Genomic DNA, 27972 nt, shown 5'->3' with positions numbered 1-27972 from the left:
CGGAAGGAGCAAAGGAAAATTTCCCCTGGAAATTGTAACTATTGTGGCCGTATAGTAAATGATATGGTGCCTGGAATTTATATTTGTAGGTCATATTTGTCTGCTCTAGAAGTGATTTCACCTCTGCTAAAAGAGGACACTGGAGGCTTCTTTATTTTATAATGCACTTCATGTAGAGTTATTCTATATTCAAGCAAGAGCTATTGCTTTTATTAAAAAGTCATCAAGTATGCCTGAAAGACATGAAAGACACATTCCAATTTCAGGTTGACAATAAAATAGGTTGTTTGGTTCACGCTACCTGTTCTCCAACTGGATTTAGAGCCAAACTGGAAAATGAACTGTAACTGTGTGAAGAGTAGCACAAACGCTTCAAAGCACCAGGCTTGAGAAAAGGAACAGACCGCCTGACATCCACAGCCTCATCAGCCAGATGGTGTGGTATTATGCTACTCTGTACGTGGCCCTGTTGTTACATGATTGCATAAAGCATGTGCCTAACAAATGGAACTGCTGTTGTGGCCTGCTTGCCAGCATAAATCATTGTAAATGGTATTATTAAATAATCTAGTTGATACGTGTTTGCTGTAATCCGGTGCTTCGCTGTAGACGTGGCCGTCAACGGATTCACAGTTTCACCTCAAACCGGTCTCAATTTACACGCAGTCAGAATGTGCATCGAGCTTCACACAAATTAGAGAACCTGTCACTTAGTGGCTTTAAAATATGTCATCTAATTGGCTTAGAGCAACAAGAGCTGTCATAGGGCATTCAATTTGTCACAACAGAACATTGGCACCTCTGGGTGGGCAATTATCTTTCACTTCCAGTACGTTTAACTACCACACACATTGCACACGATATAGCATGTTACGTTTTTCCTCCAACCTTTTTCACCGTGGAAACCATGATCAGTCACTCCGAACCATCACAACATTTTCCAGGCTCAATTAGCTGTCCGTCTAATGTTTTAGAAAGGCGCGGATGAAGCAGCCAATCGAGAGCCGTCGGAGAAAATCGTTCTTTATTTGATTTTCAAGCTGTCGCCCTATTAAACCGTTCCAATATGGACACAATGCGGCCGAGTCTCTCCGAGTAATTACGACCAGAGAAAAGGCTGCGTTCATTTTTATTTTTGATGGGACCCTTTTTCAGAAGCAGAGGGAGCCGCTATCTGAGGCCGATGCTGTCCGCTCAGCGGTTTTTCATCCGAGTCAAAGGTGTTACTTGGCTGCGAGATATTTCTGTTGATTTTTGTTTGTTCCACCTCAGCTGCAAACGAATCGCTGCCGCGGCCCTGTGAGACACACCCCCCCCCCCCCCCCCCAGGCTCCTCTCTATTGTGTGTAGTAATAAGACTCTTGAGAGCGGGCACTTACTTATGACTGAACCAGAGAAGACCATTGTGCTACACACACGTTGTCTATTAAAAGGAAAAAGACAAAAGTCTGTAGAGGCGCTTTTGTGAGCGCTGCAATGCCCGGCCCACAAGTGAGACATTTGGGTGCGGGAAGTCGGCTAAGCAACACATTCTGAAATTGTTTTTTCCGTGTAATCAGCTCCTACTTGTGTAGTATATGATTGATCACTGTACCGCCTCAAATTTTAAGCAAATGCGTCTATCCTATAGGGTGTGTTATACTGCACAAGATGTAATAAAGAGAGCAAATACCACACTGATAACGCAAAAAAAAGTTCTTATGCCTCTGGACACCAAATTGGCACACCATGGAGAGTAAAACAGCAGTGCACACAAACAGCTTCTGTCTACTGTCTAAGGGGCTTTAGCAAACCAAAGCTGCTTTCTTTTACAAATGTAACAATACGCTGTTTTTTCCCAGCTGAACCTGAAATGATTTAATTAATTGGACACAATTAATAAAACACAAAAACAAAATCAAAACAGAAGAACTTCTCCTCGAAGAAATAATCAACCGCCAAATCACCTTCTAATCAAATCTGCATTGTCCATTTTCCAATAAGGCATAAAATGCTCCTTTCATGCTTGTGTATCCGTGCGGAGCCTTTCATTGCTGCGATGGTTATACATCGATGATAACAAATAACAGAGTTGGATCGCTCTTATTTTTCTTGGGCTGAAGTAAGTTATGGCTTGAAACCATTTTTGTTCTGAAATGACTGATCTTCCTCCCACCTGCGTTTTCTTCCTCATAAGATGCATCTGTGCATCGAAGAATTGAAGAATCTGTCGCCGTTTTAAGTGAATTACACCCTTCGTTGATCATGCCTAACGCCAACGATTATCGTGCGGACCGGTCTGGAATGCACAAGCGCGAAGGCACGGTTGCAGGCATTTGTTTTAATTGTGGCGCCACAATGATTAAGCGGCATTTTCATGCGCTTTGACTGGGGCCTGGCAAGATGGATGGCCCGCAATGCTATCTGTTCTCAGGGAGTCAAGTCCTTGGCACCACCGTGGTTCACTGCTGCTTAGATTAACACAAAGCCGGGGGACATGATTTCTGGGCCCTCGTCACCGTTTTGTTTCTTTCCTGTTTAAAAAATAATCAAATGTACAAGTCACGTTCATCTTCTTGTAGTCTGGAATGCTTCCACCCCCCCACCCCCCGGTCCACGCTGAACAATGTTTAACTTCTTCATTTACATGTTAATTTTCTGCATGTATTTATTTGCAGGTGGAAACTGAATGACACAGAAATCAGTCACAAATCTGGATCTCACTACAGCCTGTCTGGAGGCAACCTGAGAATCAGCCATCTGAACAAGGACCAAGATGCTGGAACGTACCAGTGCCTCGCCTCCAACTCTTTCGGGACCATCGTCAGCCGAGAGGCCAGTCTAACCTTTGCATGTGAGTTTGTTTTCCGTCTCTCTGGGTAAACTTTGTTTTGGCTTCTGAGCTTCCACTAAAAAAAAAAAAGAAGCGCAGCAGAAATAAAAGACACGCCGGTGGCGCTTCAGGGTACCACGGTGGGTTCTAATTCATGACATGACAAACATAGAAACAGGTCTCTGGGGAGCTACTCCCTCTGTGTGCTGACTACAGATTACTCTTAGTCATCACGGAAGATCAAACACAAACCTACAAACCAGTCCAAGTGAAGTGAAACTCAAAGCAATGGGTAAATAATAGAGCTGCCTCTAGTGCTGCTCTCTACTATCAAAGAACCAGTGGTAGAAGAAGGATCTCAAAGTTCTAAGATGAAAACAGGGACAACTCCCAGACTGGAAAAGGCCGTTGTAGCACCCTGTCAACAAGGTAGCCACGCCCTAAATCATACCCTGCTTTATGGTCTATTTGACTCTAAATGGACCATAATTTACTAAATGATCATCATGCTGTATTGAAGAAGACTTGAAACTAGCGATTGAGACCATAAACTCATGTTTACAATGTTTACTGAGGTAATAAATCAATAAAGTAGTAGGATCATTTTCTCATAGACTTCTATACAATCAGACTTCTATACATCGCCCTCTGATGGATGTTAGAAAGAATGCAAGTTTAAAACACTTCTGCATTGACTTCACTTTTCAGAACCGGAGGTTGCCGACTCTTAAAAACCCATTCCACACTACCTGCTCAGCAGCGAACAGAAGAGAGACACAGTTAGAGACGAGCTGGTGAATGTAGTTGAGCTTTTATCAGCTAAAGAGACAGATACTTCCCTCAGGAGTTGGTGGAGACCAAAACAGAGCCAAAAGGACTGACACTCAGGTGGCCAGAAACACAACTTCAAATGAAAGCTAATTTTGCTCCATATCTGTTTTTGGCTTGTTTTGCTGCCCCCAAGTGGCAATAAACACAATTATTAAGTATTGGTAACAAAATGTACTTTGAGGTATAAAGTAGAAGTAAAGCACACGTATCTCAGAACCTTCCGCCCAGGCACATGTAACGTTTTCATTTAACGCATTTGGCAGAGGCTTCTTAGTGAAGTTCTCAGTGCAATATAACACAATGCACGCTATTTTCAACCACTGCAAAGAACAAAAGAACACCAAACTAAAGAAAACAACAACAGTCCAACATGCCAAGTCAGCCCTATCAGTTTTGCCGATGAATGTTTTTTTAATGACCCTCCTCTACCGATTTGCGACCGTCACAATGATAGACCGTTTGACGGATCCTGGCGAGTCGACCTGACGGCCGGTGGACTTCATATTCCTGAAGCAGGAGGAAGTCAATAAGTGCCTGCTGTATGTGCCAGTTATCGGACAGGCATAAATAATGACATTAACCGCGAGTGAGTGATCGCTCGCTCAGATTAGATTTGGTGGGTTTAGCGTTTCGGGGACAACTGATATATCTCAGGCCATTCGTTTGGTCCCCTGGACCAGTGAGAAGTCAATCTGCACTCTGATTCTGCTGGTGGATTTCCACTACGTGAGGATTACAGTTCCATCAATTGTTGGGCTCTCTGACCTTACCAGCCTTCAGTTGTTGTCACAGAGACAGGGCATGCATGTAAGACCGAGTGTCATCTATCTTCTTTATTAATCTCCGTATTGCTTAATTAACTCTGAGGCGGGATTGAACGATGAAGGTTCATGTGAATAACTTAAGGGCAACAGGCATTACTGTAGAGTGTCATGTAGTTCTTTGTGGGAATTTAAGCGAACTTAAGTACCAGATCTGTTTTCCGTCCTGCAGGGAGGCATGCAGAGATGTTCTGCTCCTGTAAACGCAGACTATCGGTCAAATACATTCCCTTTGGTGCAAGTGTTGTTTCAGCACCTATCCCTTTTCCCTCCAGTAAAGACTGTGACCTTCTGGTGGTAATTAGTTTTACGCGTAATTTGACTGCTGATTTTGACACACGAGAGACTGTGAGCCCACTCAAAGCTCTAATAAGCCCGGCGGAAAAGCCGGAGCCGGAAAGAGTGGAGCATATTGGAGCTTTGAAAAAAAGCACAGCCGCTGCACCTGAAAGGTCAAAAGTCAAGAGATTTAACGATTGTCAAAAAACGTTGTAATTTTGTCTTACTTCCTGTAATGATGAATATCCTGTTTGGTGCAGGGAGGGCGCATATCATTGAGAGAATAAAAGCACTAAAGAAACTTGTCTTTGAGTGAATCATGAAGAGGTGAGAGTGTTAAAATATATGAAAGTAAAGTTTTATTGAAGGGGATTTTGATTCACACTTAATCCTAGAAGTAATTTTTTGCCAGTTATTGTTAAAAGATGACTTTGTGATATTCCATATTTTCTTATTGTCAAAAAATCCCACGAAAAGAACAAAAAACAACAATGAAATTAGTTGTTTGTGGAGCCACTGTAGACAATTCCTCTTTGCCATCGATACTTCCGACACAGGAACAAATTTGATGCGACGGGCTGTACATCGGCAGTTGTCTGTGGATGTCTTTCTGTACATCTGTGCAGATATTGGAGACACTATATGATACGTATCCAATATATAGTGAAGTTAGATTTACCAATATATTGCAGCTGATATGAGGACTCTAAAATAAAGCAGCATGGGGTATGAGGAGTGCAACCTTAATGTTATGCTGCCACTCTTGCATTTGTACACACTACACAGTGTGTTTATTACAGGAGGTCTAAAGTCTTAACTCTGCAAACAAAAGAAAAATCTTCTTAAAAGGTTTGTTTTTTCTGTCACAGCACCGTGATAGAGAGCGTCTCATATATAAGCGGTGTTCTTTTCCTGCACGCTCCAGTATGAGTCAGTCTCTGCTATCTTAAAGATGGACCCTGTGTACGTGATGTTCCTAATCACATGACAGTCTGAGAAAATCAAATATTAGTCGAGCGTTTCCTTTGCTGGAGCTTGCATGAGACCAACTCGCCCTGCAGCGCTGACCACGAACACACTTCTTTATATTGCAGTTTCTTTTTTTTTCTTTTTTTTTTAAACGTGGCTTCTTGTCTGCCGAATATGTAAATAGTAAACTGTATGCTAACACGTTAGCATATCAGCTGCGTAAGGCCATAATATGTCAAATGTGTCACTGCAGTCCCCCATGTTGTAAACACCCCATGTTGTTTACTTACAAGCTGTTTAAAGAGCGTCTCACAGTGTTTTTCAGAGGGTGGAGTTTGCTCGGTATGTGGAAAAGTGTGTCAGGGTTCAGGATACCATTCAAATGCATTCAGCAAGATGTCAACAGAGCACTCCGCTGGTCCATTTTCTAGCGACGATGCCAATCTGCACTCCTGAAAGGAGTTTTGTTCACCGATCAGCACGACGTACCTTAACTTCTTCTTTGTTATCAGGTGGTAGCAAGACCGAACAAACTGTGGAGGTTTCACATACCTCGTCATAATTATAATAATTATCCTGCATTACATTGGATGATGAATTTCATATTTTCCAAGCTAATTTAAGGCAGGGTTGGTAAAAATGATGTTGGTAAAAAAGATCCAACTGGTAAAACGCTGCCCAGTGTTTCCAACGCTTTTGATTATTTAATGAACTGTTTGCTGTCAAAATGTAATGAGAACTTCAGCAACAAATACCTTTGAAGAAGATTAGGAACCTTGCCTCTGATCAAATGATGCATTTGTTGAGGCATGTGTCCAGATATCTACCTATGAAAGGGGAATGCACCCGGATACATTGAGCTAATGTGGAGATGTTTTTTTAGGCAGAATCCACCAATCGCGATACGTTCAAACGTAATGGAACTTTTACACCACACGTGAATGTGAAGGTCTGCCAGTACAGAGATGTTAGTGATCCTAAACTGCAATAATATTCTCACGAAATAAAAAGATATTTAAATTAGAGTTGGGTCATGAATTGATGATAATGATGAAATCCTGAGGAGTTCCTGTTTTCCTTGCTCGGTGAACATGCTCTGCCTTCTGATTCAGCCATTTAGCTTCGAGTGTGAGGGATTTCTGCCTCTTCTTTAATTAATCAGTTATCCGTGGCGTCTTAATCTTGTTCCTGGCGAGTAATCTTTCCAAAAGGCGTAATTGGTGATGTCACAAGATGCGTTGTCACAGCACAATAGCGACGTCCTCCCAGTTTACACCTGCACTGTGGGTCTTAACTTAAATCGTGCGTGTACAACTACGTTCTAATTAAAGAAACTTTTTTATATGACAACACTAATCCAGTCGTTTTCTAGTGCTTTGATATTCACAGACAACTGAAAGCCCACAGGCTGAATTTATATTTGCAAAGCCGTGTGCGAGTGCTCTGCTTCCCAAACTTGTGCATATTTCATATTCTGTAGACGAGAGCAAACGCGCTGTACAGTGAAGCCCTGTCCTCCTGCAGAACGGCACCGCTCGGTTAACACTCGTTAGTCCGCGGAGTCCGGGACGCCTCCAAGGTTGTTCTTTGAAATTGGCGGGACTCCAACACGCTTGAGCAGTTTTCCTCTGCGTGTCACAAACTTTTGATGGATGATGATACTCCTCGCGAGGGGTTGTGGCTGTCCTAAACCCCCCCCCCCCCACCCCACCCCACCCCCTGAGTCAAGGATAACTGATGGGCAGTGGGCGCTCCCGCTCAATACTCGCTGCCCTTGATTAGTATGTCTATCGATTCTATATGAGTGATTATGTAAAAGATGTACAGCCATAATTCATACCGATCAACAGGCTGCGTGTTCAATAATCTGAATAACAGCGTGGGCCTCTCACATGGGGGGCTGCGCTTTGAATGTGGTGACGAGCTGTTGAAGTTTCCCGCCTGCGACCAGAGAGGTCGAAAGAGAAGCCATCGCTCAAGAAAAACAAAATGTTCTGGAAAACGGCGCTCCCCTTTAAACGTGATCCTGTTTTGCGTGGGAGTTTATATTCACTTCTATACACACATACTGTAGTACTGTAATGTCTCCTCAGTGACACCTTCATGTTTTACTAAGCATGTAGGGGTGAGACTTCCTGATGTCACCAGAGTGGGCTTTAAAGCCTTGAGGGGAGAAATGAATACCTCATTTAAATGCAAATAAATCCTCTAGACTCCTCTCAGCTGTTGTGATAATGTGGAGTGAGTATATTGACTTAGTTAATGAGGTGTAAATAGCTAATGGGTGTACTCTCTGGCTTTAACTTTTTTATTTTTTTTTAATCTGCAGCACATTATCAAGATATCACTCTTGAGGTAAGGCGGCAGAACACACACGTTAGGATTTACGAAACATCTTTTTCAGATTGAACACTGAGGAGCTGCTAATGATGGACATTGCTGTTGGGGAAAGGGCTCAGCAGCATCTGTAATGCCAGCGTAGCTCAACGTATCCTCGCACAGCGCTTTGTGTGATATCTTACAAAAAGTCATTTGTCGTGCGTTTTTCCTGCGGATTTCCAGCATCAAGAGTGATAAGTGTGTGTTTAGGCAACGGAACTACTCGCATAAGTGACAACAGCTTCGCTCGACAGTGTCCAACAGTTTTGCAGCGTTTTTCACTCCTGTCACAGTTTCTCTCTCTGTGGCCTTGATTTTCACTGCAATATATAAGTGCTGCACCTCTAAGGAAACAGCACAACCATGGCTAGAAGTAGAGATGACTCAAAAATCTTCAGCCAAGTCAGCTAAAAAACAGCTAAAAAAATTGTGAATTCCTAGTTGCATTGAGAGACGCAGAATTTAATGTTTTTTCAGGATTTGGTTTGAGTAAACGGTTTATTTGTTGCAAAATTTTAAGCAGGACACGTAGAAAAACATATTTTTGATGAAATATCACAATTTAAAGCTTAGTTTTGGTTGCTTTTCCTGACTGAATGGTTGGTCACACATGATGCGTTCAGTGACCATCGGAAAGATGAAAATCTGACGATAATGACGGGTTTCACAGCCTCTGGTTACAAAGAAAAGTCTGGTTGTATAGACGTCTATGAGAAAATGACTCTAGATCTCACTGGATTTATTAGCTCAGTAAACATTGTAAACATGAGTTCATGGTCTCAATCTCTAGTTTCAAGTCCTTTTAGATACAGCATGATGTTCATTTAGTAAATGATGGTCCATTTAGAGTCAAATAGACCTTAAAGCAGGATATACTTTAGGGCGGGGCTACCTTGTGATTGACAGGTCGCTACCACGACGTTGTCCGGTACCTTTGTGAAGGTAAAAATATGTTTGTTTTTATTATTGTGTGTATTGTTTGGTTGCTGCACTAACACTTTTTGAGTTGGTAGAATTGATCACTGTTGCTCATTTATGGATTTACCACTTCATAAAATGTCTGTCAATGACTTGTTTGTTCAGATTGTTTGTTGTCACGTGTGCAAACCCCCAGCCTGTCTTAATCCCCCCCCCCCCCCCCCCCCCCCCCCGAGGGACGAACAAAGTATTCTGAATTGAATGGAATAATTGGGTTTGTGTTGCTTTTAAATTGCATTGTGTTATACTGACAATGAAATATTTTGTCTAACCCCATTCATGTCAATGAGCCCAAAGCACACTATACACTTCAGTAGCACCTTAAACATCCACTCCATGAAGTTGAATAAACACCTCTGTAAAAAACTTTTAATGAAATCACCCTTTCATATTTACATGTGATTATATCCTATAACACACACACACACACACACACACACACACACACACACACACACACACACACATTATCCACCATCCACTTGAAGACAAAGAGCATCCTTAAGGAGTCGCAGGTTGTAATGAATCTGGCGGTCACGGTTGGACGGGCTCGTTGAAGTATGATAAGTCGAGCTGGCATTTGGAAAGCTCATGTGTCTGGGATGTGATCATCAGCCTAATCTGGATCATTGTTTGTAATGCCGGGCCCAGGTTTGCAATAATTAACACTAATTGATCGAGATGGGGCATCGCGCTTGCTCGCTCTGAGGTTATTAATCTTTGTTAGCCAGCCCCTCCTTTGTTGAAAATGACACTGTGGCGTTTAGTGTGAGCTCGGGCGCAAAAAAACAAAAACAAAAAGTAAAAACCTTAAAAAGAAGTTCCGTTCGCCGCCGTTCCTTTTTATGTGCCAAATTGAATGGATGCGTTATTGGAGACGTCCCTCGCAGGAAAACTGTGTGGTTTCATGTTTCCTTTTGAACTTTAAGAGCAAACATGTGCACAGCTGTGTGCACTCTGAGAAGCATGACTTTGGTGGAGCCCCCCCCCATGATGTCCAAACCCCGCATCTGAAATTATGCTTTTCGTCCGCTCTCCTCCAGCCCTTTTCACAACAATGCTTCTTTTGCTCTTTTTTTTCCCCCTCGTCGTTGAGTGTGGATGGATGGGGATGTGGAGGGTAGGGTGGGGGGTGTTGGATTTTACTAGTATTGCGGCATGCTTTCAGCACGGGCGAGGCCACGTCCATGGATTCTGGACAGGGACAATCATTGGCTTTAGTGAAGCAGACGTCCCCCACTTCACAAATCACAAGAGCTTTGATCTCAGCCAAAAATAATGCCAAAAAGACTCTTTTTTTGGGGAATAAATTCAGTACCTTAGATGTCTCTTGCTCTTGTCCACTTTGTTCTATAGGCTCATATTTTGGGGAGGCTTAGGTGCTTTTATCTAACCTTCTATCGCGCCTTCAGATGAAAGTAAGTGGTGGGGCCTACTCAAAAAAAAAAAAAAAAGCTTCTGTTGCCATTTTGGAGTGGCCGGATTGTTTCGACAAGACAAAAAACAACACCTATTGTCCTTGACTCCAGGCCGTGTTTGGATAAGAAAAGACGGTCTTCCATATTTCTCGCATCTTACCGTGAAAGGACTGATGTGAAGCTAAAATAATTCATGTAACTAAAGGCGCAGAGCTGAGGAACAAGCTCCCGTCAGTGATCTCTGATGAGCAACGCCAACCAGAGATGAAGTCAATCGACAACGGGGACCTCAATTAGCCGTGCTTCATTAATCACCTCTGAGTGACAGTCAAGAGATAAGCAGACAGCCAGTGTTCCTTGAAAAAGCCGCGGAAAAGTAGCGATTTGTGAAATATGACAAGCTATAAAAACAAATGGCCTAATTTAAGCGCCGAGGCCAGATTGAACGCTACACACGTCATAAACCTCCAGGAAAGCGTCTTAAATTCAGATCCTCAGACATCTTTGCTCTTCTCTTTCCTTTTTCTTTTTTTGTTCACTTTTATGAGTTGGTTCCCACCCCGCCGACGTCGGCCGACTTTCTTTTTTTTTTTTCACAGCCCAGAAAATATAATTTGGAGGGACAGTGATTTGTAGAGTAAAAATGACTGCAGACAGGGAATTTGTCATCCCATCTACGGACGGCACTCAGAAGCTCAATTATTCTGGTGCGGAGATGGCGTCTTGTTTTTTTTCCAGTAAAGAGCAGCGACAAACAAATTCGTAAATCAAAAGAGTGGATTTACATGTTATGAGCACTTTAATCCTGCACTTCTTTTCCCGCGTTGACGCTGTGTAAATAATTCACGCCTGATTATGCTGCCTGGACGCAAGAAAGGCTCGTTCGAGTTGAATTGACTTAGTGCGGTAGACGTAGTGAAGGCATGCTTATGTTTTCTTCAGATCGGAGCCTTTGAAAGACAAATTATGGAGCTTTTGCAGCACTCTGTCGGATTGCGCAGCACATTGTAGCACTGGTGGTTTATCATGTAATACAGAGGAATCAGGAATGACTGTTCACTACTTCCAGAATTCAAATTCTGACTTTGAATTAGTCATCTTATGCTGCAATCTGACTCAGTGTTATGTTGTTTAATGTCACCTTACAACAAATGTCAACTAATGTCAACTTGCAGCCCACTATCACAGGTTGTGCATGTCTGTGAGTAGTTTGACCATAGGGACATTTCTTAATTCTTTCTTGGCATGAAGAGGTCAAACTATCCGTATATTATTCAAGGAGGAAAGGAAAGACAAGAGAGACTGCTGTGACTTTCAATACAATATCTTACAAAAAGTTTATTTTGCGTGTTTCTTACACGGTTCGGTTTAGGAAAAGATGGATTGATACAAATACAGAAGTGGCGTACGGAAGTGGAAGTGGCATATGGTAGTTAATTTTCACATCTGGTCTCACGCGGGACAGGAACAGCTGTCTCCTGGTTTAGACCCAAACATCCACCCCGACCTCCTACCTACGCGGACTACGTCAGTTTATCCCTTAAAGTTTAGAGTCCTTCATTGTCACACACCTGAGCTCCTTCTACATAAACACAAACAGACCTTAACGGAGCCCACCGCGGAGCAGTGACTCTTTTTGTGACACTATTTTGTTGCAGCTGGCAGGAAGCCGGAGCACAATCGGCTCCTGGGGGCCAACGCTCCTCTGCCTCACTTTCTCGGCGGCGGACTCATACAAGTGTGTTCTGACAACTTGCTAATAAATGCAAAGTAATCCGTAGTTAGTGTCGTCTGCGTGTGAACACTGGCTGTACCTGACTGAGCTGAGGTGCAAACACCCCCGAGGCACCGAGAGGACAGCAGAGAGGACAGTTGTGGTGACACTTAACAATAACCATCATTAATAAATGGTAAATTCATAGTTAAGTATACTTTAGCAAATGGTTAATTTACTGTTAACAAACAATGAAATCATAATTAATCGTGTTTGTAAAATATTAGTAATGTCATCATTTCTGTTATGTTATCAATAAATTGTGTAAAATCAAATAATTAGTTTATAAGTCATATATTGTATCATGGCTGATACGTGATGATAACAATTACATTCTGATCATATTAGTAAACTATTTAGGAACAGTTTATTGTTGCAATCATTATAACATTTTACGTACTATATTAAGGATTTGTTAATGATTACCAAATCATTTTTAAACTGTAAGAAACATTGCATAGAAAGATGGACCATGAACCAATCAGTAACCATTGTCAAAGTATTAACTATCTAAATAATGTTTATAGATGCTTTACAACTGATTTAATAACCATTTAACAAGGTATTATAATCATCAGTTGCACCATTCAAATAACAATTATAGACAGTTAATAAACCATTTATTAAACAGTGTTACAAATAAAATTGTTTATATATGGTTGTCAAACCATATATAAACTATGACCAAATACTTAATACAATATGTAAAATATTATGAGTGCAACAATAAAACATGAAAATAACATAAATTATAAAATGATCAGTATTTATAATTTCTTTGTTTTTTTTAAAGTAAAAGACCTATTGACTGAAGTTTAATTTTGTACTATTTATTAAAAAAGTTTATTCTAAAATGTTACCATCTTCTTTTACTAGCCACTAACACAATAAATCCAGTGATACCAAGAAGACTGGCAGGTGTTTTGGACATGAAGGTGTTCCACTATATGGAAAGGAGGACACTAATTGTCCTTGTTTTAAAAGTGCCAAATGTACAAATGTCTCAACAAAGCTGAAACAAGACTTTTTTGCGTCCAGTTCAGACGCATCAAAATGACCGTGAAGTGCCAAATCTGGCATCAATCTTCAGAACAACAATATTAGGGAGTTGGTTTCTTAATAGGGCTTAAGAGCCTCAAATAGCTGTTAGTTAAACTGTGCTCGTGGGTCAAGACCAGATTTATGTTTAAAGAAATAATTAAAGGCTGCTCCTTAATTGACTTGTCCTGCCGCCAATATGACACATATTAACTGACCTTATAGTCCTCTTCATAAATCAGTGAGCCCAATCATTTCTACATTTAGATCACTCGGAGCCGAACTAATCAGTAATCTCATTTCAAAGTGGATCGGCTGCACTTTTGAGAAGAGCAGGTCCGCAGAAGAGAGCGCTCGTGTCTGCACCGCTGCTCGCAGTGACTTGAGAATATGCTGCGTATTACAGAGCAAGGTTAATTGAGGTTAATTAATCCCATTTGGAGAATATGTATGGATCAATTTGAGACCCACCTGTCTTCATGTATTAATTCGCTGTACGTCTATTCTTTTGTTGAAAGCGCAATCATGAAGGCACTTTGCCCTCGAAGCAGGCGTCATACATGTACAAACGAAATACAGAAAAAAACTGAAAAATGCTAACTAAGTGAGAATAAATAAAAAAATGCACTTTAGACGTTTAGTAGGAATGGAAATAGACAACTAAGAGGACCTGATTGCTTTGCTAATTTAATAATGCTGCCATGTAACTGCAAATCCTCATAATTGATTCATGTTCTCTTGCTTTCAAATATCTGCACAGCCTTGTATTAAAGTGCTTCCAATAAGGACCCATTCACCCCCCCCCCTCTCCCGCCACAGTCATCGGTGCAGACATGAAGCCTCCATGTGATGTGTGAATTACATTTACCCCAGCTCCACCAGGATGTAAACCATTAGTGCGGCGAGTCGTTGGAAGCGCGTTGCGACCCGCTATTGTTTCCATCAATTGTCAAAATGAAAATTATTTGTGTTTTGACAGTACTTCTGGCGTCAAAACCACACCAGAAATATCTTTGTAGTGTTCAGTGGACGTGGGCGTGATGAATGAAAGGTAACCTGATTACCACCCGAGCTATTAAAACCCCTCATGTGTGACCCGCCACAGCAACCCTCTCTGCTTAGCAGCGGGGCTGCAGATTGCCGTTTGCCTCATGTTGGTTGGTGTGCGCGCCACTATTGATTTGAACTGTTCTTTTTTTTGTTCATAACACGTTTAGGTCATGCAAGGCTTCCATTTATTATTTGGAATATACAATTACGAGAGCTGGGTACACTAATAGTCCTGATTCTTTTCATTTTCTCACTCTCTCAACTGTGTCTCCTCCAGAACGCAATTATTTGTCAGGTGAAACTGTATTATGTCCTCTGTTACGTGCAGCATGCCTCACTTCATGTCGCCTTTAGAACCACGAAAAAGAAATGAAAGCACACAAATAATATGCATTAAACAGGACACTAGGCCCTACTTGGATCTGACGTTGATGGAAAGGAAGCAGGTGCTCCTGAGGCCTTTTGGAGGCGGTGTGTTTCCATCACACTGATGCGCCCACTTCCTTAAATTGGCACAACAGTAGTTGGATGTAAATATACATTAGGTTGCATATTCTTTGCATATTTTTTGGGGAAAATTCAAAGTTTTACACTTTGTGGAGCGACTGGAGATTACTGTGCATTCCCCATAACCGCAATATCACTGGTTGCATGTCATACGGTCTTTCTCTCCCCCAAAAACAAAATAGCATTGAACATTTTTGTATTATTATCACTGTTGGTTTGTTGTTTATTTCACATTTTGACATTACCAATAAATTCCCTTAATACAAACTAAAAATAACAAGCCGTTATCTTTATTGTGAACAGTAAAAAGTGTCACAACAATTATCTTTTGTTTGTTGATTTGTTGCCTAGAGATCTGGAAGACCTTCATATTTATCTGTACATCTGTCCTGTTCATCTGCATTCATATTCACACTCAGGCATTCAGCCGTCCAAGGCCTGCATGATATCGTCAACGTATCCTCATACAATGGTCGACATGATATCCTACGAACAGTTACTCATCATTTTTTGTGCGTTTTCCTATAAAAGCCTACAACCCGTGTTAATTTCCGGTCGTAATTTCCGTCTTTACAGGAAACTCGATTAAGTTCAGGCCACAAAACTACCAAGTTAGGTTTAGGTAAAGATCGTCAATTGGGTAAAACTAACCACGGAAGTGCCGTCACTAAAGTGCGCAAGTTACGTGACAAAAGCATCACCCTGACTTCTCGTTTCACACGGGGAACTGACCCATTAACCTCCCCTCCCTGCCTGCCCAGTGTGTGACGTCCTCGTTGGATAACATACGGAAACATTGTGTGGGATGTCCACGAATTACAGCGCATTCTTTTTCATATAGGTGTTGTTACAAATGCTGGATGAGAACAGCCTGATATAGATATAGACAGTTTTACAGCATGATTTTCTTTGATATTATGAATTAAATGGGATGATCAAAGAAAATGCATGTAAATACTACATGTTATTATGTTGTTTATTGTGGTCCTGTTGCACATTTTGCTTGACTGACACATTTATTTTCAAATTCCTCTGATTCAACCTGTGTACAAGACACGTTCTGTTTGTTTTCTTCTCCATCTTCTCACCATTTATTTATACCTATTGCTGTGCTTCTTTTCAGAAAATTCTCAACTTTTAAAACTTGTTAACTAATTATTGCTGTCTTCTTCCCACAAAAGTCCCCACTGGGACCCTTTAATTCACTTCTTTCTGACACTCGTGGCGCCATCACAGAGCGAGTGAGCCTTGGATATCCACAATATACACAGACGCACACATGGGATGATTTGGCCCGAGGCAAAGCCAAAGGCTGTTTACCACCCAAAAATGTTCACTCTTGAAAATGTTCCTCACACTAGCGTGGATACACAGAGAGGCTACTGGCGTTGCTGTATTTGTATGTCATTTGTTTACGGAGGTGGCGCAGTGGTTCAGTGGTTTGCACTCCTGCCTCACACGCAGTTTGGGTTTGAACCTCGACCCCTCGGAGATACAAGAACTGTATTTATCAGGGTTAAGCCTCACTTCCTTCCCACAGTCTAAAGAAATGTAGGCCAGCGACTTTCTGCTACTGCGTGAGTGTGTGGTGTGTTTATCTGTGTGAGCTCTATAATAAACTAGCATCCTGTTGTGAGTGTTTCCCCGCCCGCTGCACACTGCTTTGGGCTCCATAGGCTGTGACCTTGAATGGGAGTAAGAAGCAAGAACAAATAGGGCAGGGAAAAACTTGTTCATGACAACGCTCTCAAGTGTTTAAACCTCTGACTTGTGGGTATGTTTGACTTACTGCTGTGTTTTTTGTTCTTGTTGTTGCTTCTTCAGACTTGGAGAACTTCAAGACTCACAGAAGAAGCTCCGTGTCAGTCCGCGAAGGTCAAGGAGTGGTTCTGCTGTGCGGCCCTCCGCCGCATTCTGGAGGTAACACCATACATCCTCATTTGTAATGACTGTTAAAACCCATTCGCATAAGCACACACTGGGAATTAGCTGCTTGACAGAAAGCCAAAAGTGAATGATGTCGTTATGTTTGCCACGTGTTCAAATGTTTGTAATGTGAAGCTCTCACTAGCCGTATATTTCTACTCACATATTAGTCTGTGCATTTTGAAGTAGCACATTAGAAATGCCTTCGTCAAATAACTTCTCACGTAGCGGACATTTACCTCACATGAATCGGCATTTTATGCGATGTCCCCGTAACGGCAAAAGGAAACTCGATTAAGCTTGTCTTTGTCTCCGGAAAGCGTGAAACAAGGCCAACACCAGCTGACTTGAAAGAAGAGTTCAAACTTGACCAGTTGAAGCTTATTCCTGAAGACCTCTCCATTTTTCTATTGTACACCAGTTACATGGTCAAGCTGGCTTTTTGTTGTTTCCAGTTTGCAACTGCTACTTCTTCTACTCTGTTTACTGGCAGACTACAGCCAGAAGCGCCAACTTCTGACCAAATCACGCTGTAGACAAGTGTTTTCACTCCAAATCAGTTGATAGAAATGCACCTACATCGCATTTCAAAAGTTTGCTTAAAATTTGACCAATTTGACAAATGAATGTAAATGCAGCTACTGCTGCGTTGGGTCGGGGATGTTTAAGGTCCAGCTGGTTCAATGGCACCTTTGATTTGGTGATCAAGACCTTGCATCTGGCACTACGAGGGACTGAAGTGATTCTTTCATTGCTTGTGTGGTGTGATCAGCTTTGCTCACAGGAGCCTGCAGCTAATTCTGCTTTGATTAGGGCTTTACTTTTCTCCCTCATTTCAATGTCACCCGAATTAAAGTATTATGCAGTCCTATGTATTCATCATTATGTGTTCGCAACCTAAAGGCAGGCAATGCCCTGGATGAATTATATAAGGTATAATAACATACAAATAATATGCTAATTTGCTTCCTTGCCTAGAGTTAGAGGAGGAGCTTGGTAATCTCGTATCAGTTCGAAATGCTAAGAGAGAGCCAGGATTAACTTGGTTGAGCATAGCTAAATGGACAGCTATTGGATGTGCCATGTGGCCTGTATGAAGCTAAAATTCCGAGTTCAAACATAGGTTGTGTCTGAAATCACTCATTCATTCACCCTTCTCACTGTCCAGGGAGTTCCACATAGAGGACTATATAGTGAGCTCATCGACACTCATTTTCATCTGTGCCATTAACTAAAACGTGCCAGATCAACGTCGGCTGGTGGACCATCCAAAATAATAACAGACCACAGACATGTTTTTGTAATAGACACATATTGTGAGCTATTTTGTTGAGTTGCTTCTTATTGAAACGGAAGGAAATTTAAGTAAACACTGATGCCGTGTATATGTCTCGGGCTTTTATTCTGAAAGGTAAGGATGAAAGGAGTAAAACGGTATACTTTGTTGATGTCTGTGAGGGGCCGATAAGCATGTTTTCCCAAATTGATTTAAAAACAAAAATGGACTCTGTGGTTGTTTTGTGTTTGTGATGCGTTTCTCTGCTCACATTAAATGTTTTGTTTCCGCGCCGCTCTCTCTCCTCTCACTCGTCTGCCATTTTTCCTTCAGTGCAATGCATGATGGTATATACTCCTCCATTAGTGACCATCTGTAGACTACTTTTCACAATGCATTATGGGATACTTTGAGTCCACTATACAGGGTATGATAGTTCTCACTATACATTCGGACAACACAACAGACTCCACCATATAGTGAGTTGCTGAGTCATTTCGGACTCAGCCCTCGTTTTTCTGCAACATCTTTTCATATTTTCTGTATAATTGCAGCAGATGTGTCCTTTCGTTGCTTCTTCTCTTCTCTTATTGGATCTTCCAAATGCAACAGCTGCTGGAATTTCATTCCCTCAATTGACAGCCACCAAACAGATTCATGCACAGGTCCGCTGTGGTGAAAATGCTGCTCGCCTGTAACTGACTGTCATTTTTCGGGGCTCGTATCCTTTTGGGCTTTTACCTGGCGAAAGCTTGCCAGGCTCCGCGGCAATCTGGCAACATCAGATTTATTTGCAAGTGGTCGGGCTTACACGCCTGTATTCGATTGTTATCTATGGTGTGAACAGTTGCTTCGCTGACTGGTTTCACATCTGACAATTTGTGCTGAGGTAATCCAATTAAAGTTTGTTTTTTTGACCAATGGGGAAATAATTCCAACATGACAGGCATCTTCAGGCACATGAAACGCCCCCTCAAGACACTTGTCTCCTCACTAATATACAGCGGCATTACAAGCTGTCACTTAGCAGTCCATTTCACTGAGTTACATCTCTCAGCTGTAGTAGAAGCTACTATCAGTGTGTCATTCAGCTGGATAAACCACTTGTTGTCGTGGTCCTTCTTGCTCTTGAGTAGATGCAGTAAACAGTGTTTCTATGTGTGACTCCAATTCACGCTTGTTAGTCTTGCCCCAAAGCCCTGACATGAAACGGTGAAAATATTGCTTTTGACATTATGTTAAAGCATGTCTGCCTCCATTTTTAAGACAAAGACACATGATACAATTCTGGCACGAAGAGCAACCACATTCAAAAGCAACATATTCAGAGTCGGTTACATGTATCCACTCCCTCACCAGGGGGAAATGAAACGGTAAACAACAGACAGCAAATCAACAGGCTTCGCCACACCAGGCTGTTGGCACTAAACACCAACACAAATACACGTTCAGCCAAGCCGCCGGTTGGGTTTTTATTCAAACTGGCAACAATGAAAAGCAATCAATCCGCAGGCAAAGACCTAAGTGTTTTGCCAGTACCGGTCCTCTTTGTTGACCTGACATGTTGCCTTTGTTACATCTAAAATGGCACTTTGCATCTGCCTTTCAGCAGGGAATACTGCCGGTAACCTGGCAACGCGTATTTGTTTCCTCCACGTCACGGTGAAATCAAAGGGATTGCCTTGAAAGCTTAGTCAGCAAATTTAAATTTAATTTCATGTTTTGAATTAGTTTCAATTAACTTGTCCTGGAAAGGAAATGAGTGGCATGAAATGCATTGAATAAGCACGCGTCTTCCTAAACCCAATTATACGTGACGGCTCTCCCTGTGTGTCTACTGCTTGTGGATGACAGGCTGCTTGCGACCTGTTAGATGTCACAAATATATTATTAAAACCTCCACTGGCTCCCCATACAGCAAAGAATCCAGTTCAAGCTCCTCCTCATCACCTACAAAGCCCTCCACAACCTTGCCCCTTCATACCTTTCGGACCTCCTGTACCATCACATTCCCAACCGCAACCTCAGATCTGCTGACGCCAACCTCCTTACCCCCCCTACTCTGTCCAAGCATCGGACCTGGGGGGACAGGGCCTTCTCCGTTGCTGCCCCCTCCCTCTGGAACTCCCTGCCCCAACACCTCAGACATTCTTCGTCACTTGCCACTTTCAAAACTGCACTTAAAACTCACCTATTCAAATCTGCTTTTAACCTCTAAAGTCAGTCATGTATGTTTTCTTTCTTTCTTTTCATGTTTATTTTATTTTATTTATTTTTTTCTTACTGTTATGTCGTATATTTTGTTCTTATTATAAATGCTTCTATTGTTTCTGTTTTTAACATGTAAAGTGTCTTTGAGTGCCTTTTAAAGCGCTATATAAATAAAATGTATTATTATTATTATTATTATTAGTGATCAGTCAATCTGCCTGATCTTTTTTTTTTCATGTACACTTACTGCATTTTTTACGTTCTATTATTGTTTTTCGTGGTTGATTTCAGAAATGTCAGTGGTATGATACAAATGCTCCTTTTGCCCTTTAAAATATACAGTAGTTTGAATGATATGAGGACCATGTTCCTTCATCCCCATGAACACACACTAGTTTATTTTGGCTCAATCCCGTCCTGCTGCTGTAAATACTCAGGAATGCATCAAATGTGTATCAATCCACTGCTGAAAATAGTCCCTAATAAATGCACCATTTCCTCCTGTTTGAGGAATGTTTGCAACAAACTGCAGTGCCCCACTGTTTTAGCTAATTACTGTGGCTTTTTGAAAAATGACACAATGCATTTTTGACCTGTTTTTTAAAGAGTTATGTCTTCTGTATGAAAGGAAGGGCTTGGGGCTGAGAGCAACAAATAGGTTTGGGAAGAAAGAAACACATTGTTAGTTTGATCTTTTTCTTATGATTTGTTAAGAAAAGCATAACAGCTATGTTCTATTGTTTAGCCAGTGGTTTCACTTCATTACTGTAAAATATATATCAATGATCAGGCTCTTTTCAAATTCTGCAATCCATCACATCGAATGGCACTGCATTCACTTCCTTGTTCTGCATTGCAATTTTTGTCAGTTACATTGTTTATACGCGATAAAGAAATGCGGTCTTTTCAAATCAATCTGCATTTGATTGGCAGATCAAGTAGATTTTGCTAATATATGCAGCTCTTCATGTTAGCCTGGAGATGTTCTAGGATATATATACATTTCTAACATGCACACTCTTAAACTTCACGTATGATCTCAGTAAGTTAAACTTCACGGCTTTTATGATTGGAAACAGTTTAATGGATTGGACACTACTCACCGGCTGCCAGAGTAAAATAATCCTTCTTTTCCTCATGCTTTACCAGGGGCACAAATTCAGGAAGCAGCTCAGTCATCAATCTCAGTTGTTTTTTTATATTTTATATTTTATATTTTTTTATATTATTGCAAATCTGTTTGGCCAGTCAGTAGCAACCCCGTCGCCAGAGAAAATGTTGATATTGAACTTCTCTAAAAACCATGGGATACGTTGAATGTCGACGTTTCTGAACATAAAACGCACAATGCCACGAGGTTAACGTTGTGAAAAGATTGGTTAGGTTAAGGCAACAAAACTACTTGGTTAAGGTTAGAAATAACATTATGGTTTGTGTTCAAAAGTAACGAAACAACACAACATAAGAACATGATTCTTTGACCCATCCACCCACGGACTCCCTTGCTTGTTAGACTTGTTTTTATACCACGTAACTTTCATATCACGTAACTTTCATATCACGTAACTTTCATATCGCGTAACTTTCATACCGCGCAACTTTCATATCGCGTAACTTTCATATCGCGTAACTTTCCATGTTTGCTCGATATACTAATACGTCCACATTTAACGTATCCTGAGTCTGCAAAAACATACAGCGCCAACATTATCTCCTGGTGACTGCGTTGGTCAGGAGATGGGCGTCGGAGTATGTTTTCACATAAATTCATTGAAACAAGATGACTAATGAGGACTAAGCCAACTACAACACCATGATATGAGAGAATGCACTCAGGATGTGAGGAAACCTGCAGCCTGCCTAACAGGGAATACAAAGTGATGGTGATAATGGAATACGATTTCATATTCATGAAATGCAATGTTCTTTACTCTAAGGGCTATTGGAGAAGACGTTTCCTCTCCTGACCATTTACAATTGATCAAAATAAATGTAAAAGTTTGTGTTGTAAAGTTGTTGTAAATAACACCGTCGTGATATGGGTGACGGCTATAACACCATTCTTTTCATGAGCCAATTTCTCTGCTTCTGAATAGAGAGGATTTCATGTTTGTCGTTGCATCAGATTGCTTTGAGCGGATATAATAAAGCGTAGCAACTCTGCCCCAAACCTTGAATACACCGAACTGTATATGAGAAAATAAGACCTGGAAAAAAGAAAGATGGTGATACATATTCAGGGCTTGTAGTGCTCTTTTGCATGCTTAGACTTGGAGAATATCTTTCATATGTAGATTCATCTGCAGTCATAGTCTTTTTATGACATTCCTTTGACATAGAGGAGATATCTCAGTGTGGCATCAGCAGCCTGACAGCCAATAACAGGACAATAATGACTTCCAGGCCACCTTCCCTCCCTCGCAAGGACCTCATTTCATTTTAATCAAGTTCTGCATGTGGGTGGCACGTTCAAGGTAAAACCTCTGCGCATCCCTATTCAGCACCATATGTTGGCAGACCCCACCGTAGTGGGGGAAACCTCTGTGTATGCCCGAGGCTCTGGAGGGTCTCCACCTGCCACAGGGGGCTCTCGGAGGAGACATTATGCATGGCAGACAGCTGCCCTGCCCGCTGTATGCGGCGCGGGCCTCGCCCATGCACAAGGACGCGTTGGGCCATAAGAAAGAGCGCGGAGCGATGAGTGTGGATGGTGTGCTGCTAGTTGGAGAGCACACATCGCATAAGTGTGTGTTCAATGAGTGCGGGCATGTGTACTGTATCGTTAGGCATGTTCGTCTTTAGGTGTCACTGTGCTGCAACATTAAACACTGAACAAAAACTGACCTATAAACCAAAACCATAAATTAAAGTAAAAAAACGACACAGTGACATGTAGTGTCCTGGTTTGAGTGTGTTTTGAATATGGCACCTTCTCTCCACCCATAACCTGTAGCCCTGCATATTATAGCCCTATGATATTTGTCTGCCGACATCAGTATTGTGTTTACAACTTGTGACTATCCACATTTACTTTGATTTTAAGTTTATCATAGATTAGTTACACACTCTAGCGATAATTTTCCATTAAAGAATGATGTTTAAACGTGCTAAATTTGAAATTCACAGCATACCTTTTGCCTCGACTCGGCTCTCAACATGTTGACGGCTGAGCCGGCGGCTCGCAGCTAACAGTGCTAACAGTGCTAACAGCGCAAACTACGGCACTAGTGCTGACAGAGCTAGCAGTGTTTACCTGTGGGGGAACTGGAGTGCGGATGCTACGCTTCCATCGGGACAGCGTTATGAGCTGTAGTCGCCATATGAGCACAGTGCAGAGCATCCCCTGGTGGGGCACGCTAACATGCAATAACATGCATGTCTGCCTGGAGTAGCTCAGATCACAACACATACAGAGGGGGAGTGAAAATACACACAACAATCCAGATATATAAGATAACTGCAAAGCACGAAATCGGGTATATTTTAAGTCACTGAAAGGATGTTGGATTTTTTCAGGGCCTGAAAAGAAAAGAACAACACTAGTGTCTTTATTTTGAGGCTTGAAAATGGTCATAATTATCATATAAACATTTATTAAAAATGGAATTGCAATGGATAATTTAAGAGCCATATTTCACAGAAGTGGAAAATCCCCATATGGTTTCTGTTCATGCCTTGAGTGTGCTCGAGTTTATCAAGTTCGTGAGAAAAGTCAGTTTTCACAACCCACAGATGTGGTAGTCACAACTTAGTTTCTTAATATTCAGAGTTCAAAGTTTTAATGCGTATTTCTTTTTGGTTTTCTACCCTTTTTTTAATCCTTAGACATGATGAAAAAAAACACAAATCTATCATATTTTAAAAAAGAGAACAAGACAACATTGATTTTTGTTGTCAGGAAAATTGGAATCTTTAATGTCAAATCCAAAAATGTAAGAGATGCTTTTTGAAGCCACTGTGAGACGAAGGTAACAACACAAAGAGGCACTGAGAGGAAGGACCTGTTTACTCCAGTGGTGTTTGGTGATGATACTGTATATGTGACTCATATTTAGCAGTTTTTAGTTTTTTTCACCTGTCAGGGATTATTCCGCATTTAACCTGATTAGCAGACGACACATTTCACAATCTCCATGAGTAATCTCCTTTCACAACACTGCATACAGTCATATTTCCCCTCTCCTCTTCATCTGTGTGGGGACGTCAGCTCTCTGGATTCATATCACATGTCACTGTCACACCATCCATGCCGAACACACAGAGCCTTCTTTTTTCTTCCAAATCCCCCCTCACAGTTTTGACGTAATGTGACTCAGTTACCTCACAGTGAAGAGAAACTTCAGTGACAAGCAGCCGGCAACATGACAGCAGCGTGAAATGGGGATATGGTGTGTTTTCAGGAAGTGACACTCTGACCTGATTGGAGTTTCTAATCACGTATGAAAAAGGTCACGGAGGAGTCTGAGTGTCTGAGCGCGTGTTTTCCCAGAAGACGTGTGTGAGTGACATGCCTCCTCAATCTCTTTTTAAGCCCCTTAAAGTTCACAGTACACAGAGCTGCTGCTGTTGCATTTGGTGTGTGGGTGGGTGGGTGGGTGCGGGGGATGTGTGGGTGAAGGTTCTGTGCTGTAGGTTCACATGTATACATCTGATGTATGTTCAGTACAGAAATTCAGACGCTCCTGTTTTCTCTTCTCCACCCCCCGTCCGTCCGTCCTCTCTGGCCGGGCTGCAGTCACACATCATGTCCTCAGGCTCCCCCGCTGCATAAACACAAATCCCCCGGTGCTCGCAGGGGATTTCATCCCAGAAGAAATGCGCTGTCACCTGCTGTGCAAGGGGAAAATAACAATTGTGGAAAACATGACAGCTCGGTCCACAGCACCTTGCTTAGTTTAGCAGAGCACAGGTCTGCAGTTTTTGAGTTAAGTCCAGAGCCTCCCCCCCCCCCCCCCATCGCTGGCTAGTGTGTGCAGCTATATTACTCCTGGTGCAAAGGGGGATTGTACAATCTGAACCAAGCAGGTTGACATTCAGAGCATCAATATAGCAGCAAATGGCTATTTGCTATGTAAAGATGTTGTGGAGTAATTACCTGTGCATATCAGTGCATCTTCTGCTGCACAAGGAGTGATCAAGTTTCTGGAATACAAAGGACACCTGTTAGCTGCAATCATCACTAGGTTTTACTTTAAATCTGCAAATTGTGGTTATTTATATAAGTTTTTCATGTGCTGATTATTTTTGTAAAATTCAAAATCCAAGGTGGGAAGGTGTCTCAAAGTGTGTTTGTTGTTGCTCTTGTTAAAAAGTATATTTTTCCTCCACCTGCAGCAGAACAGTAGCTGTACCACTGTAAGCAGCTGTCTCGTGAGTGCAGGACCATTGAGGATTCATGTTGTCCCATAAGTCCCAGCGCGCTCATTCTTCGCTGTTGAAAGAATGATGCAAGCCACTTTGTAACACTCGGATGAGTCTCTGTTGTGTTCATTGCGATATATTTTAAAGTAATTTACAGTTGCCACTACACATCGAAGGTTAAAGTGCCAGTGATAGACAGATTGTAATTAACTTTTACTTTGACTTTGACTTTTGTTTTGGCTATCATTGTTCCAAGTTTGACTTCACGGCTGCTCTACTTGTTTTGGTTTTAATGGTTAGTTTGACATGATAACAAATCGTCGGAAAAATCTCTATAGATGCCTTGCAGTCATGTGACTTCTGCTGATGTCTGTTGATGTCGCCGCCATGCTACACAAGTAGACAAGTACACAAGATCATAATGTTAGAGCTCTTCATCGCCAATGTCACTCATATCTGCATATTAGCTCATTTAAAGACGCGTAAATAGCACAGGAGCACCGAGACGTTATTTGCTCAGCAGTGCATCTCACCCTTTGTGGGTGCTTTGAGAATAACACGGCTTCTTTTCGTCTTGTGCAGGATTAGTGGCCGTAAAAGCAGCAATCCTTTTGTAAAATTCGCCCCAGGGAGTATAACTTTGCATAAAGTGTGTGACTGTCTGTAAAAGCAAAGTGAACAGCAACTTGAATCTAATAAAAGTAGAGGTATTGGCCTCTAAAACCTCTGATCACAAGGAATGATACCAGAAATGTTGCAGTCGAAACCACGATAAAATCGATACCATGGTAAAATATAAAAACGGATCAATACACACATTGATCTAGTGTTGGGATAATAAGCTGTATAGAAGAAATGGATGTAGTCACTGTGACCACACCCATTCATTGATTTTTTGGATAATAGTTTTGAAGTCTCGAGTTTTGGCCGTCGCCAACGTGCGTTTTGGTTGTCACCATCTTGTTTTGTTCCAACCGAAAGAGCACGAACGCATCCTAATGAAACTCCATGCAACCTCCGTTAACGTTAACTGTGCTGCTCCGTTACGGTACCTGCGTCACCTTAGTAAAAGGAGCACAGTACTGTATGTCTTCTAATGTGACCCGTGTCATCAGCAATCCTACCTGCTCTTACAGTCGACAGTGGAGAGACTATAAAGAACAGCCTCAGTGCAGATCAGGCATGACACACCCTGCCAGTCCTGATCCCAGCACAAAGGCAGAGCGGCGTGCTGCCTCCATGCGCCATCCACACACTCACTCTCCATCTGACAGGCCAATGTCAGAGCCTGCCAGATATATATGGTAATTACTATCTGCAGACTCAGAGGAAGGGGGAATGGATTATCCCAACCTGGTCGCAATACGAGTCGTATTTTCTAAACCACGACACAACTCCAAAATGTGTGTTTTCTCCCAAACGTGCGGTCCAGTTCAACCTCCTGTCTGCCACCGTGGATCAGAGGCAGCGAGGGGATGCTGAGCGCCTGTCAGTTCCTGTCTCGTTCAAAGCCGGCCGCATTTAATGGGCTGCCAGCGTGACCCAGCCGTGCTCTTTTGTGCTACACGATCACTGTGTTTAGGCGCGGACCTAATGCTGCCGACCTCTATTTTCTAATGGGGAAAGACCTTTAAGGGGCACTCAAGACTGAAATCACTTGTTTGTTGCTCCCACCCGAGGCTTTGAGAACACAGAGCATGTGCATCCTGTCCGGTCCTGTAGAGGAAACGGTAGGACAGAGGATTCGTGGAGCCTGGAGCAGACATGGGAGCACTGCACTCAGCAACACAACACAGGGCGACGGTAGTTTATCTGAAGAGGTGGGGGGTGTTTTTGTGCATAGAGGCAGCCTTTTCCAAGACGCTCTCGCAAATCGGCTAAAGTGTAGATCCTAATTCGATCGAATTGTGAGTTTGTTTTTCTCAGTTGACTTTTGGGGCTTTTCCACCCGTGGTGTCCGCCACCGTGTTGTTTGGCTGATTTGTAATTGGTTGATTAAAAATGCATCTTGTTGTCAGTGTGCTCTTACATGTATTATTAATATGAAATGATGAGGCAGCTGATGCTGATGATATCATGGTGCCAAAAACCCCTGATGCAACAGTAAAACCGCAGACGTCCTTTTGTATTGACAGATGGCTGCTTTGTTTGTTTGTCAAAAACAGATATTTTTTGTTGCTCTTTATGATTATAGTATGTGTCCAAATGAATATGTATGCTTTAAGCAGTAGGGGCCGAGACCCCTCCCCCTCCAGGGAACTTCAGTGGCTGGCTGTGCCCTAGAGCTGCAGCAGGACGAAGAGAAGCAGGCCAGGGTCTGTACTCTGTTGAAATTAATCACA

The 27972-nt window shown here is 42.0% G+C and overlaps 1 protein-coding gene across 1 annotated transcript in view; it reads left to right on the top strand.

Moving 5' to 3' along the window:
• Nucleotides 1–2244: 2244 nt before the first annotated feature.
• Nucleotides 2245–27972, top strand: part of cntn4 (contactin 4) — an 85767-nt gene continuing 60039 nt past the window's right edge. The window contains exons 1-3 of the mRNA XM_076096384.1: nt 2245–2276; nt 2658–2833; nt 16681–16776. Coding sequence (XP_075952499.1) covers nt 2245–2276; nt 2658–2833; nt 16681–16776 — 304 coding nt within the window. The remainder of the gene's footprint in view (nt 2277–2657; nt 2834–16680; nt 16777–27972) is intronic.

The sequence above is a fragment of the Anarhichas minor genome, unplaced genomic scaffold, assembly GCF_050575085.1.
Source record: "Anarhichas minor isolate MPS153535 unplaced genomic scaffold, ASM5057508v1 ptg000021l, whole genome shotgun sequence".
NCBI classification, from domain to species: domain Eukaryota; kingdom Metazoa; phylum Chordata; class Actinopteri; order Perciformes; family Anarhichadidae; genus Anarhichas; species Anarhichas minor.
The sequence above is the reverse complement of the archived record's forward strand: the minus strand, read 5'-3'. Positions and strand labels throughout refer to the sequence as shown.